Source organism: Akanthomyces muscarius, chromosome 1 (genome assembly GCF_028009165.1).
Source record: "Akanthomyces muscarius strain Ve6 chromosome 1, whole genome shotgun sequence".
Classification (NCBI taxonomy): Eukaryota; Fungi; Ascomycota; class Sordariomycetes; order Hypocreales; family Cordycipitaceae; genus Akanthomyces; species Akanthomyces muscarius.
Genome location: NC_079241.1, coordinates 1,681,948 through 1,694,860, shown reverse-complemented (window position 1 = coordinate 1,694,860; position 12,913 = coordinate 1,681,948). Strand labels below are relative to the sequence as shown.

General features: G+C 51.5%; 6 protein-coding genes across 6 annotated transcripts; 2 read left to right on the top strand and 4 right to left on the bottom strand.

Moving 5' to 3' along the window:
• Positions 1-1,492: 1,492 nt before the first annotated feature.
• On the bottom strand, positions 1,493-4,473 carry LMH87_005526 (uncharacterized protein; the record flags this gene model as incomplete). Its single annotated transcript, XM_056203261.1, has 6 exons — positions 1,493-1,541; positions 1,628-1,763; positions 1,852-1,892; positions 1,978-1,983; positions 2,831-3,020; positions 3,189-4,473. 6 exons carry the CDS (start codon positions 4,471-4,473, stop codon positions 1,493-1,495), a joined length of 1,707 nt encoding a protein of 568 aa, XP_056058737.1.
• Positions 4,474-4,779: 306 nt separating this feature from the next.
• On the bottom strand, positions 4,780-5,418 carry LMH87_005525 (uncharacterized protein; the record flags this gene model as incomplete). The annotated part of the gene is made up of 2 exons (XM_056203260.1): positions 4,780-5,291; positions 5,343-5,418. 2 exons carry the CDS (start codon positions 5,416-5,418, stop codon positions 4,780-4,782), a joined length of 588 nt encoding a protein of 195 aa, XP_056058736.1.
• Positions 5,419-6,068: 650 nt separating this feature from the next.
• On the top strand, positions 6,069-7,105 carry LMH87_005524 (uncharacterized protein; the record flags this gene model as incomplete). Its single annotated transcript, XM_056203259.1, has 6 exons — positions 6,069-6,107; positions 6,331-6,343; positions 6,399-6,410; positions 6,847-6,857; positions 6,912-7,037; positions 7,094-7,105. The coding sequence occupies 6 exons, from the start codon at positions 6,069-6,071 to the stop codon at positions 7,103-7,105; spliced, it is 213 nt and encodes a 70-aa protein (XP_056058735.1).
• Positions 7,106-9,648: 2,543 nt separating this feature from the next.
• LMH87_005523 (uncharacterized protein) lies at positions 9,649-10,223 on the bottom strand (the record flags this gene model as incomplete). The annotated part of the gene is made up of 3 exons (XM_056203258.1): positions 9,649-9,681; positions 9,739-9,789; positions 10,092-10,223. 3 exons carry the CDS (start codon positions 10,221-10,223, stop codon positions 9,649-9,651), a joined length of 216 nt encoding a protein of 71 aa, XP_056058734.1.
• A 795-nt stretch (positions 10,224-11,018) lies between these two features.
• LMH87_005522 (uncharacterized protein) lies at positions 11,019-11,842 on the top strand (the record flags this gene model as incomplete). Its single annotated transcript, XM_056203256.1, has 5 exons — positions 11,019-11,047; positions 11,175-11,218; positions 11,277-11,359; positions 11,416-11,437; positions 11,697-11,842. 5 exons carry the CDS (start codon positions 11,019-11,021, stop codon positions 11,840-11,842), a joined length of 324 nt encoding a protein of 107 aa, XP_056058733.1.
• A 552-nt stretch (positions 11,843-12,394) lies between these two features.
• Positions 12,395-12,913, bottom strand: LMH87_005521 (uncharacterized protein; the record flags this gene model as incomplete). Its single annotated transcript, XM_056203255.1, has 1 exon — positions 12,395-12,913. One exon carries the CDS (start codon positions 12,911-12,913, stop codon positions 12,395-12,397), a length of 519 nt encoding a protein of 172 aa, XP_056058732.1.

The following is a 12,913-nucleotide window of genomic DNA, read 5'->3' as shown; positions in this document are numbered from 1 at the left end:
CGCTCACGAAATCTACCCAGGGCTGACAGCTTACTCTGTGGGGTTCGAGACAGCTTCCGAGAAAGAGACGATCGATCTGCTGAGGGAAAGTTTCTCTTTAACGCTGCCACGGAGCACATCGAAGAGATCAGCACCACGACAAGGGCTGAGAGGTCTACTCTGCCGGCTACGACACAGGTTCCGAGACAGAGACGACGATCGATATGTTTGGAGAGAGAGGTTCTCCTCGACGCTAATCCATAGCATATCGAGGAGGTTAGCGCCTAGGCCAGCTCCATGGAAGACAAGTATACTTTAAAGGAAATATGTGTGATCTTTTTTTCCCCTTGTCACATCTTGCCCTGCACAGCATTCTTGTGGGATCTTCAGAGGTCCAGACCCAGAACAATGTAACATTCCAAGACATGAGCCTATTCTTGCCGCTCTCAAAAAAAGCGCTTGGGCCTACGGCAGTGCGTGTAGTATTGTCATGTTTCAGGACAGGCGTTCCTCTGTAGCTGAAAGATTCGTTGTTCTTGGTATTATTGTTGGATGCAATAAATGAGACGCTTCCTGTGATATTATTAGCGGCATTATTAGCGGTTTTAGAATAGAAATTACTAGCCGTCTGTTTTATGTTAGAGGTCACACTGAAGCGGCCACCGAAACTAGAGAGAATGCCAAAAGCGTCAGTATCGCTGGTAGCAAACTTGTGAGTCTACGGAAAGTAAGGGGCGAGAAACAGAGCAAGGTATAGTCTATTTGTGAGTAGCCTAAAAGGAGAGGGATTCTTACCCCCGGCAACAAGTTCCCCCCTGGCTCGGCTAGGCCATCCGCGGTTTTTGGCCGAAGCCTGGCTGGATGCCAACAGTAGAATGAGGCATAGAGCCTGCGGTATAAACCAGGCACGAAGCTCGCGGCATCAACGAGGCCGGGCTTGTGGTATCAACGAGGCACAAAGCCTGCAATTAAAACGATGCTTCTACAGGAGGATTCCTCAGTACCAACAAACAAAGAGTTTTTATTAGGCAAGAGGCTTCCCAGCGTATTTGAACCAGGTTTTGATCATTACTCAGTCGCAGTCTTCGCAACTGGCGCACAGCGGGCTTGGTTCGGCGTGTGTCAAAGCTTCTCAAAACTTGCTTGAAGGTTACAATTCGACTTATCTAGTGCCTTGATGAGAATTACAGCAACAAGACGGCGGTTTGCCGACGAAGGCTGGACCGAGCACCCCTTCATGACGGCAACAGTAATAACAATCATTCGAAATGACTTGAACCTTGTTGTGAATTCGTATACTGTATGTGCTTTAGCCTCAAGCTTTCGTTGCAATGTTCAACCGCCCTTGAGTATTTGTGCTTCGGAACCACTGATGCGATAGGGCTGAAGAATTGTGCGCCTGTAGGCAGCATCTTCCCTGGAAGTAAGCAACAGCTAGAAGTAAAAATGGCCCTCACTCATAGATCATTGCATAGACTTCCTATCGGTTGCAGCACGTTACTATCTCGCATGTTCAGTACAACCATAGATAAGTTCCGACTCGCCGTAGATATGAAATATTGCTGAAACGGCCACTCGAGATGCCGGGAGTAAAGGAATCAGCCACTGTCTATTTATTCTGTGTCTTCTGTTTAATGAATGTGCTCACAATTGTGCAGATATCTCACCCGGGACCAATTCCCGGTCGCTGACCTGGAAGTAGGTCGGGCAGCGCATGCCCACTTGGGTCACATAGCGACCACATGGCCTGCCAAACGGCCAAATACGGGCCAATGGGACCCATTCTGATGTGGGGATTAAAGACCATGTAATATAATACGAGTTATGACGGGACGTCTCTGCGTCGCCACAATTGAGTTTACTACCACGCACCTGTTTCCGAAAACAAGGAGCCGATGTTTAAATACGTTCTTCTACCCTCGATAGTGACAGAACATTTCAGTAAGCATGAAATCTCATTTTCTTTCACGTCCATACTTCGTATCGACGGCCACTTACTTTCTGCTTTAAGACCAGAGATGTTGCTAGCTTAGCGGACTTTACTATGCAGCAGCTCTATCGGCGGGCCTGCTCGGGCATGTCGGAAGATATCGAGGTGGGGGGGGGATGTTGATACCAATAGCTTGGCCGTATTACAGGAAAACTCGAAACGGTAAGACTGCTGCAACTGTGCTGTGTTTGTGCGCCGGGTCATTGTACCTTTGGCTATGTTAGTCGAAGAGTCAGCGTGGACGTATCTCTTGTTGCGAAATGCAGCGCAACGAGAACATGACCGTAGATAGATGACCGAGAGGCCTGAGCTGTATTCTATGCTCGATAATTCAAGTCAATGTTTCGCGTAGACCAGTCAAAGTGGCAGTTGGCAGATGCTCGGGTCAAGCTCTGGCGAGCTGAAGAATAACACGTTGGCAAGAGAAGGTATAGACCCGTGAGACAGAATCTCGGGACAAGTAGCCTAAACGGAGAGGGATTCTAACCCCCGGCAACAAGTTGCCTGCTGGCTCGGCTAGGCCATCCGCGATTTTTGGCCGAAGCCGGGCATGAAGCCAACCAGGGAGTAAAGGCCGACGCCAACCAGAAAGAAGTAAAGGCCGAAACCAACCAGAAAGAAGTAAGGCCGAAGCCAACCAGGGAGTAAAGGCCGAAGCCAACCAGAAAGAAGTAAAGGCCGAAACCAACCAGGGAGTAAAGGCCGAAACCAACCAGAAAGAAGTGTATATAGTCGAGGTTTCCCTCTATATATAGACAGATGGTAGATTGATGGTTGGTATGTGAGGTTTCCCTCGGAGTTGAGTTGAATTCCCTTCGGGATCAAGCCGTGACCTAGGATTGCCCACGCTTCTCCTCATACCACGCCGCGTGGACGTTTCTTTGATGTCTAAGCAGCCCATCGGATCGCGCGAACGTCTTGCCACATCCTGTAAAGTCGCAAGTCGGCTTAGCACGCGTTCCATGGTCGTTCCTCTTGTGCCTGGCCAGATCGCCTTTGCCGTAAAATGCCTGGGCACAACCGGGCACATCGCAGCGGAAGTCTTTTTGGCCTGTATGTCTATTATGATGCGGCTCAAGCCCCGATGGGTGAGTGAAGGTCATCTTGCAGCCTGGCCATGGGCAGGCAATAGGCTTATTATGGGTCTTCTCATGACTGCGCAAATTCTTGGCCGATAACAGGGCGAGCTGACACGTAGAGCATACGTATGGCCGCGCACCGGAATGTGTGTTTTGATGGTCGCCGAGATCCTGCTTGCTGAGGAAACTCTTGCCACAGTCCGGCCAGTCGCAAATGAGCTTGCCGTTGATCCTGTTTTTCCAGTATTCCATGTTGATGACTTCCTGATCTGCAAGTGTGGCGACATCATCGCACTGCGGACTGTATAGCTCATTGCCCACAGCAGCATGGACTTGTCGATAGTGGTATACCAGCTCACTAATGCTAGAAAACTCACTATCCTCGCATTGCTTTTGGTGACATTGGGGCGCAATGCTTGACCTAGAAAGCCAGTGATCAATGGGCAAAAGTGGGATGTCAAAGGCAGGGGTGGGCATAATTGATCCCGCCGACTGATCACCGCCCGTGTGCGTTCGCCAGATGCAATCGCCCAAGGCCTTATCAATCTTCCATAGTGAATGTGACAGAGGCACGTCTGCGAGTATAGCCCGGACCGAAGGCCAAGCTTCGCTCTCCCAATTCCACATTGCAATGTTGGTGGAATGTGCGTCGATCGTGATAGTACTTTGCGCCATGTCGATGTCGAGTAGCGGATCAAATGTCGCACGAATAGCCCCTTGCCTGATTCCAAAACGCATAGCAAGACCATGATCGGGCCCTTTGCAGAGAGACGCTGAGAAAACATGTCCAACCCAGGGGACAATTGGGCAATTCCATCGGTCAAGATTCGCTTCCAGCAGCGCATCCAGAGAAGTGTAGGGCATGTCCTTTTTTTGCTTTTGAACCTGGTTGCAGAATAGGGACACCATCCAGTAAACGAGTACTTTTTCGTCCACAATCTTCTCGCCTAGCCCTGCGTCTTCACCATGCCTGTTGCAGTCGCTTCGCATGCGGTGCAGCATTCGCTGCGCTAGGTGATATATATCGCACCAGTCCCATTTTATTTCGTCTGCCTGTGGCCGAGAAGCGTGCCAAAATGGGTAGAAGATTCGTTTGCCAGGCCGACGCTTAGATGAGATAGTAAATAGAAACTCAAATTCGCTTCTAGTCACCTCGAATTTGCGCGCGATACGCAGGTAAGTGCTGTACTCCCTGTCCCAATCCATCGCAATCGTTTGCTGATACTCATGCGACGTGGTGTTATGAAGAGACGGGGCCCGGAAGATCTTGGTCGTTGCTATCGAGTCGACCTTCTTCGACATACTGTCACCAAGAATGCCAGTGCGCATAGCTTCCAAGTGATCGCGTTGACCTGACTTGTCGAGCTTGTGCCATGTCTCGAACCTTGCCTTCTTTTCCAGTGTGGCACTAAAAACAATGTGCATAGTGGCAGAGTTCGACAATGCATTGAAGGCCCATTGTCTGATGCCTGTGCGTCTATTAGCATCCTGAACCCTGGCGGCATTCAGGATTACGGCAATAAGGGGCAGGACAATCAACGGATGGTTTTTCTTCACCAAATTCAAGACTGTAGAGACAAAGTAGGCGTTGGTAGGTGTATGATAGCGTATTAAACCACCTAGCCTTGAAAAATGGTACGCCGCTTCGAGAGATGGCGACATTGGGCCCGGGGTGCATAATGTCGGCTTGCCGATATAGTCACAGAATAATTGAATATGATCGTTGGTATACTATACGAACCGATCTTTCAAGCTCTCTTGCAGCATCTTCTTGTTCTCTGCGAGCTCGTCTTCGGTGACGCCAGGGACCTTGGCGTCGGCGTTGCGGGAATTCCTCTGGACAGTTTCTTTGACCAAAAGCAGTGCCCACTTCATCGGCCAAGACGTAACACGATCAGAATGTGCAGCCCGTGGCTGCGGGCCGACTCTCCAGTGGCCGTTACTGTCCTGAAAGGGCTTCTGGACGATGGTCCGGTCGCCTTCGTTGCTATCAACGACCAAGGTGACTGAGCCATCCACGGCCTCCTCGACGGCAGTCTCAATGACTACCCCATCGCCAGTATCAGGGGCAACCTCAACGGCGACCGCAACGGCACTGGAAGACTCGGCGGAGGTGGCGGGCACGGCGGTTCCGTTGCGACGCTTCGGCGGCGTTGCATCGGTGTTATCGGCGCGGCGCTTGAGCTGGCCAATTTCCCGATTGGGCTTGCGGGCGTTGGCGCTGATTTCCGACAAGGGGCGGCCTACAGAATTAGTTATTAATGCCTAATGCTTTGTAGCACAACGTTGCTTACGGCTGGGGGCTGGAGAGGCGTTCTCCTCAAGGGTCTTCTCGGAAGACGAGGCGTTGGCATCACTATAAGACGACATTGCGATTTGTGTGTAGTGATGTTGTTGAACTTGGAAAATTTCAGGCGTTTCTGAATGTGGAATTGTAAGGTGTCCTGTCAACGAATGTATCGTGTCTGGTAAGAAGAAAATGCCAGCTACAAGACAGTCCAAGACGGTAAAGTGTGCGTAAAACGGGGTCCTTTACACTCGCATGCAATGCATGGCTCTGATTGGTCCACCAGCCCCGGCATGCTTGGTTGTGCGTGGAAAAGTGGTCCAAACTTGTTCCTCGCGTCGACAGTCTTCGTCGGGAGCTGTCGAAGTGCAGGTCAGGATCGTGACAAGCAGCCACCGTTGTTTGCCAATCCATGCATGTTTTATTTTTTTACAAAATATTGTTAAATCCCAAGGTCATACAGAAATGTGCTTCGCAGCTTTTTTCAACTACTTTGCAACACTCTCACAGCTTCCAGTCTCTTTGTAAGTTAGCATAGTGTTGAAGGTTGGACAGGAGTGCCGTTTCTCTGTCCGGGAACTACCTTTGGCCTGACAGATAAGCCCCACTTAAGAGAGCAAATTAGGGCCCAGAGCTCAGTGGTGTGAGTGGGCTCTAGGGTTCTGGTCGGTGGTACAAGAGGACTTGGGGCGCACCAAGAAAAATTATTTCCTTTTCTATGTTTCGCACGGCCATGAGTGGTTGTTTTCGAGCGGTTGCCGGCATTCGAATGGTGACATGACAGCCGCAACGCCAAATTACCCCAGACTTCGGCAGCGGTGGATAGATGCACATGGTTATGGTCCACATTCCATCTATTTTGAGACACGAGCTCTTCGTATTGCGCCCAAATCGTTCAATCACCTAACACCGTACGGATACCCTTGCGGCTTTGCTCACCCAGGCACGCACGGTCTGTGGGCCACGGATTATTAGGGCGGGACGCGAGTGAATAGCATCCCCACTTAGGTAGGTAGTCAGCCATGCCCTCAGGTGCCTAGCGGCTAACTAGCACTACTGGTAGATCAATTCAACCGTGAGCAAGAAAAAAAAAGGCGTTTTTCCTGGCGAGCACGTCACGGTGATGGAGAGCAAAGAGATGAATGATTGCAATTTCGCACTTGCGGCTCGCAGAACACGGTGGCGAGCATGGCAAAGACAGATGGCTCCATACAAGTACGATCTGCGGCGCGGTCAGCCGCTCATGGCAGAAAAAGGCAAGGTTTACCATGAAATCAAGCAGCCTGATCGAGGCTCTTGGCATAGCATTTGTAATTCGCCTAGCCAGATACGTGCGCAGGGCACAGGCGTCGCGTAAACATTGAGATCAAAAGGCACTCCTGTGTTACTGAACACGTTGCAACGGCAGCCCTTCTCATGCCACATGTCTGCACCGACAATAGAATGCGAAAAGTTGACGGACTCTACATACCAAGACCAATCTTGTGGACTCTGAATCTGGGTTGTGCTAGTTCAATTCTTGGTAAGAGGAATTTGGTCTGTTCAATGTTGCAGGTCATTCGTCGTCCAATTCTAGTCATGCAAGTACAACTTTTCCATGGCTGTACTCAGCAGTCTCGCCAGGCTTTTGCTCGGCGCGATCGATGTAACACCAGTCGCCTGGCCGTGGCTTGCATTCGAGCGGCGCCCGCACGTCTCTTTAGTTAGTCCCTTGTGTACGAGTCCCTTGTGTACGACAACTAAACCCCTTTTCCACAGTGGCGACAATAGGCAAAGGGCTTCACAACCATTGTACAGTTTGCACTGGCACTCGGCCGGATACTCTCTGTAGAAGACGGCAAGTCGGGTGTACACCGCACTCTGATGTGAAACATTTTATGTAAAAGAATAAATGACGGCCTTTTCAACAAAAAGCCTTCGTGGTCTAGTTGGTGTAAGTCAAGTCACAAGCCCCACAACCTCGAGTTCAATTCCTAACTCCGATTCTAGTATGGCGTCGGTCTCATAGAGATATGATCCAATTAAACATTGGGCTATCCGAATATCGCGAGTTCGAGTCTCGCCGAGGGCACATCTTTTTTGACGATTCGATATTATCTTTTGCGTTATTTCATCCATCATTCCGCTTGTTTTTTTTTGGTGGTTGTAGTGGGGCTCAAATGGGGTCAGTGGCCACTGCACTGACTGCTGACTGGCCAATGGGGGCGCTGGTGCTGTGGCTCTCGAGGTAAATGTGTTGGTTGTGAGTCTTAGCTTTTGATTGGCTTAAAAGCTGACTAACAGGTTGAGAAGCGCCACACTTGTGCAAGAATTTGTGCACGGCGCCCCGTCCACTGATCCGTCACCTCGCTGATGGCCACAATCCTCACGCTTGATCCCACTAAATTTCACGCATTTATCATGTCGTGACAAGTTTCGAGAGGCACCAGCTCAAGGAAGAGAGCGGGCGCATCCGCCAGCAGCTGCAGCCCGAGCAGGACAGGCTCACGGCCGAAGCAGAACCTGCCGATAAGGAACGCAAGCTGCAGGAGCTGCGAGCAAAGCCGATCCCGCAGCAGAACTTGCCGCCAGGAACGCATCGTGAGGTGCATAAACTCGTCGTCAAGTTTACTTAGTCACATGCTGGGCATCGACTGCCGAAAAGCCTCTTTCTACCAGCTGGCGTCCCATGTTGCCGGGCTCAGCTAATCTAGTGGCACTCAGCTTCTTGTCGGTGTCGGCAACTGCAACAGCCCATGTACTAGCCAGATCTGTACTGGTGGCGTCAAATCGAGACGCCCGAGATCCGATGGGGGCCGTTTGCAGCGCTACAGGCAATGATAGTGGCTGCGGGCCACTGCTGGGTTGAATTGTTGTGCCTGTCGCACCAAGCGAAGTCGCCAACAGCAGCAGCGACGAGCAGGAGAGGCACGTTCGAGGCAGAACTTGCCGCCAGGAACGCAAGCTGCAGGAGCTGCGAATATTATCGATCCCGAAGCTCGCGCTGTCGCCCGAGCCAAACCCAGAACCTGTCAAGGCAACGCCAAGCTTGCCTGCGAAGCCAGTTAAAAAAAACCGCCAAGCAAATCAATCCCAACGCCGCCGCCATCAAGCAACGCAAGCTGCAGAAGCTGCGAGCAAAGTCGATCCCGAAGCCGCGCCGCCACCCGAGCCAAAACTAGAACCTGTCAAGGCGACGCTGAGCTTGCCTACGAAGCCGAGCTTGCCTGCGACGCCGAGCTTGCCTACGAAGCCGGTGGAAAAGCCCGCCGAGCAAAGTCGATCCCGAAGCCCGCGTCGCCACTCGAGCTCAAGTCGGATCCTGTCAACACGTGGTGCGACTAGGGATCATGTTGCACCACTCCAACCGCCAAACTCTATATGCGACTGCAGCGGACTACAAAGACTACGGAAACGGGTATGAAAAGGATAAAGAAGACAATAACTATAGAAGCAGGCGGATGCCGAGCTCGAGCAAGAGAGCTAATGTTGCGTGGGATAGCCTCCCTCGCCGTCGTGGCAGGCACGCAGTTTTTGTATCGTGAAGAAGACCTTCGGCTACTTCAGTTTTAGATTTATCCTGGGAATCAGCTCGGAACTTCCGCAACCCATATATGTTTCATGATTGTTATATTACTCCTGCAATTTTGTATCTCTGTGCTCCGAATACTCGAAGCATTTCTTTTCGGCACAAATACCTCTTTCACCTCCAGGATGTAACCATCATCACTCAGACAATGACAGTCAGCGAACAGATCCATATTTAGTAGGCCCAACGAGACGCTATCAGTAAGTACATTCTGGACGACTGTGCCGTCTAATGCGGTCTATGTATGCATGGAGCTGGAACAGTATCGCTCGCACCGCTGTTATCTACACGGCGCGCTTCATCACGCATATAATTCACTGAAAATCTTGACTGAGAAAGGAAAAGCAAGACCTACGCGTAAATGCAGTGTCAGTCGATGAGTCCGGTTGGATTTTGGCTCACGATGACCCGTTGAGGCTCTCAATATCCGTCTAGCAGGTCGCGCGAATGACTGGCTTGCACTGCTTGGCGGTGAGAGCCGCCAGCGCCTGTATTCGGCTCAAACCGCTAGATTCGACGCGAGTTACTCAATTTCCGGATAAGATCAAATCGCGGCTCGTAGAAGTACAGATCTTCATGACCTAGCGAAAGAAGTAGAAAAGAGCAAAGTAAAAAGTATCCAGTCCCATTGTTGACTACCCTGTCGCATATTCCCAGGTCTTCTGGCTATGCGTCTAGCACGGCGGCCGCTTCATTGTGCCAATTAAGGGCGGCATCGCTTGCGAGAGCGGCACGTTGTTAGGACCTAGCCTATGCCTCTAGCCAACTTGCCAAGCCGCTATCGATCCTCTACAGTTAGACAGGTAGCAGTGGTGCGCAGACTCTGGGGACCAACAATGTCTTTGATGAGGACGGCAACACCGGCAGCATGTTCAGTGCCGAAATTCTACTGGTCGCCATTTCGGTGTTGCGTAGACTTGGCAGACAGGCAATGTCTCTAGTCGCCGCGGCGACGTAGGCCGCGCATTCGGCACCACTAACAATAACAGATTAGTAGAGCAATTGCTGTCGGCTCAAACAACTCCACGGCGGTGCGTCAGAAGTATTGGTTCACTGCAGATGTACTCAAGGAAATTAAAACTGATTGTCCTTCCCTTCGTGACGGACATGTCTGCAATGTTTTGACTTTTCCTACGATCTGCGAATCTTGTCTCTCTTTCGGAGTCATTGCTTCGTCTGCCGACCTACGGTCGATTGCGAGGCGCTTTGTAATGGTAGCGTGGTAGGGCTCCGCCTGACTTCGACTTTGATGCTCTGCGTGTCGCGCGAGTCGGCGTCCTTCAGTATGTAATGTGTGCGAAAACCGCAGTTGGACACCATCTTCGCGTCTGCGCGCAGGCGGCCGATCTCGTGGCACTGACGACTCGGACGTCTTGTATGCATGCATCTGAATATAAAGTAGCTTTCCTATTTTGCGTTTTTTTTGTAGAAAGAAAAAGGCTAGGTTTGCTTTAATATCCTTCACCACTGTTCTGCGTATAGATGCGCTGGTGGCTCGGTGGCGGTGGCCAGCAAACCCTCAGAGAAGACCCAGTCAAGCCCTGGGTCGAGATTCCCCGAAACAAGTTGAGGCCCAGAAGCTGAGCAGTGATGAGCCTTCTCCAAAAATTGAAGAATTGAATTCTTCGGGCAAGCCGCGTTCGCTGACCGTTCACTGCCCGAGTCATGGGCACCGTAACGACCATCGATCGACGTTTTCGTCGACGGCTGCGATGGCGGGTGCTAGTTGGCCAAAGCAAAAAGTCGTGATGCTTGTACAAACGCGGGTAATTACGCTGGCTGAATGGGCTGTACCAGTACTTTTGCACAGGCTGCCTGAACGGAGATGGCTGTGACGATCGCCCAGATGCGGAGATCGTATTGGCGCCCTTGGCCTTCCGAAGAAAATTGGCCTTGACTGGGATGTTTAAGATCAAGGAGCGAGTTGGCGGAAATCTTCAGAGCTAGTTGACGACCGTTCAACACAGCCTTCTGGAAGGGGTCGGTTTCGATGACAAGCTCAAGCTTGGCCTGATTTCTGGCTGAGAGAATTTCTTCTAGAATCTGCGCTGTTTCTTAGTCACGAACATGTCACCTTCGGTGTGACGATGTAGTCTTCATCCCTGGCCAATCTGAATGGAGACACTCTTGAAACTGAGTACTCAGTAAGTTGCAACGGGCCAATTAACGTTACTGCCAAATTTACGGCGGCCATGGACAGAGGCCTGGCTTCCTATTGGTCGGCAGTGTTTGTGACCCATTTATCACCTTCCTACCACAGTGCCGTGTTAGGCCACGATTCGGCGTCTGCGCGTCCACTACACATCGATCGATCTGTGAGCCCCAACCAATACTCCCGTTTCTCCCTCGGCCATTTTGCTCACTGCCTCATAGCCCAGCGCCCGGTGACTTGGAATACCCTTCGCCACAACATAGGCACGCCGTATTTGGCCGCGGCGCCGTACGCAGTGGTGCGTGTAGGTGCTCTCCTCTTCACTTCACCAACGCAAAACTAACCAATTTGGGCGAGCAGATGCTTCTCTTGTTCAAACTTGGTGCGCACACGACGCAACTCTTTCTCATCATTGTATTTCAGACGTTCTTTTCGGCACCAAGCTCGATGCATACGCGGCGTAACTCGTTTTCGCCTTTGTCTTTGAGGAGTTCTTTTTCGGCACCGCTTCTTTTGCCCGTGGAAAGGCTACGGGTACAAAGCAGATTCGGTGCGACGGGAGAGGGCGTGCGTCGACCGCGTTTTGCCGTGAATGACCAGTGAATAGCTGGGCCCTCTTTAACCGCATTGGTTGCTCACAGAGTGGCTGCCACCCGACCTCGCATACTTTGTGGTGCAGCTTGCAGTTGTTATTGTACGCGAGATGAGGTTACCGCAGATGGAGGATTACGAAAAGTGCGACAACCCTCTCGAAACACAGCTTCCATCAGAAAATGGCGCATACTGATGCTCGTGGCATAAGCACCACAGAAAGTGTTGGTGCTATCGTGCCTGTAAAAGACTAGCCCTCACAAGGTAGACAAGGTACGGATCAGCGTGCCGTCCAGACACGTGCCAGATGGCCTCTATAACAGGCGGCCAATCAACAAGTTTCAAGGTTATCAACCTCATTACCATCACCCTATGAATACTTCCACTTGCTACGAGCCGGCATTCAGACATACGCCCCTTACGAACAGGCTCAGCCTAAACCAGGATGCAGAACGACCGGCGCCGCCGTCTGCTCATGCAGCTCTTCGCCAACTTTCCGCACTCGGCATCAATCAAATCTATCCAAAAACAAAATTGCGTCTACTCTCCAGCGAGCGCCTCCCGCCGTCATTCCGACATTTCACATATTGGCAATTGAGCAACGCCGCCGCGCGTGGATGTTGGAGGCTGATTTGGCAAAGGCTGGGTTACAAAGTCAGCGCCTTGAGGTCAAAGGATGCTCCTGGGCATCATGTTTGGAAATTTCGACTGGCAATGGTGCCATCGAGTCTCAGTCACGAGGCTCGGGTCAATGGCCGGGCGTGCCGTCTTCACGGCGGAACTTACTGAGAAGAGGCGACCGAGAACCGCGGCGGCTGCTGCGCTGTCGTAGCTTCTTCGAGTCTGATGCCACGTAGCCAAGCAATGAATGCTGGTCGTACTTGGGCTTTGGAGCAGTTTTCTTTGCAAGCTTCCAGCCGCTTGCTTCCCCGCCTTTTCCGCCACCACCATGGTCTGGCGCGCCAGCAGTCATACAGCCAGGCAGACTCGACAAGGTGAAGCCCGACGACTCTTGCTTCTTTATCTGGTAGCCCAGCTTCCAGTCAATACCGGAAGCACAGCTAGATCTTCTGCTAATGCGCTGGCGCTTGCTGCTATCGTTGCTGCCTGAGAAGTCGAGAGCAGATGAAGAAAAGAGCAGCGACCGTTCCTTGTTGCAACTGGCGGAGCAGATGACCTGTTGGACCGGTAAAAAAAGCTTGCCGACGCCGACAAGGCGTCTCGAGAGTATGTAAAGTATTTGAGCAAAGATGACACGGAGGTCCAT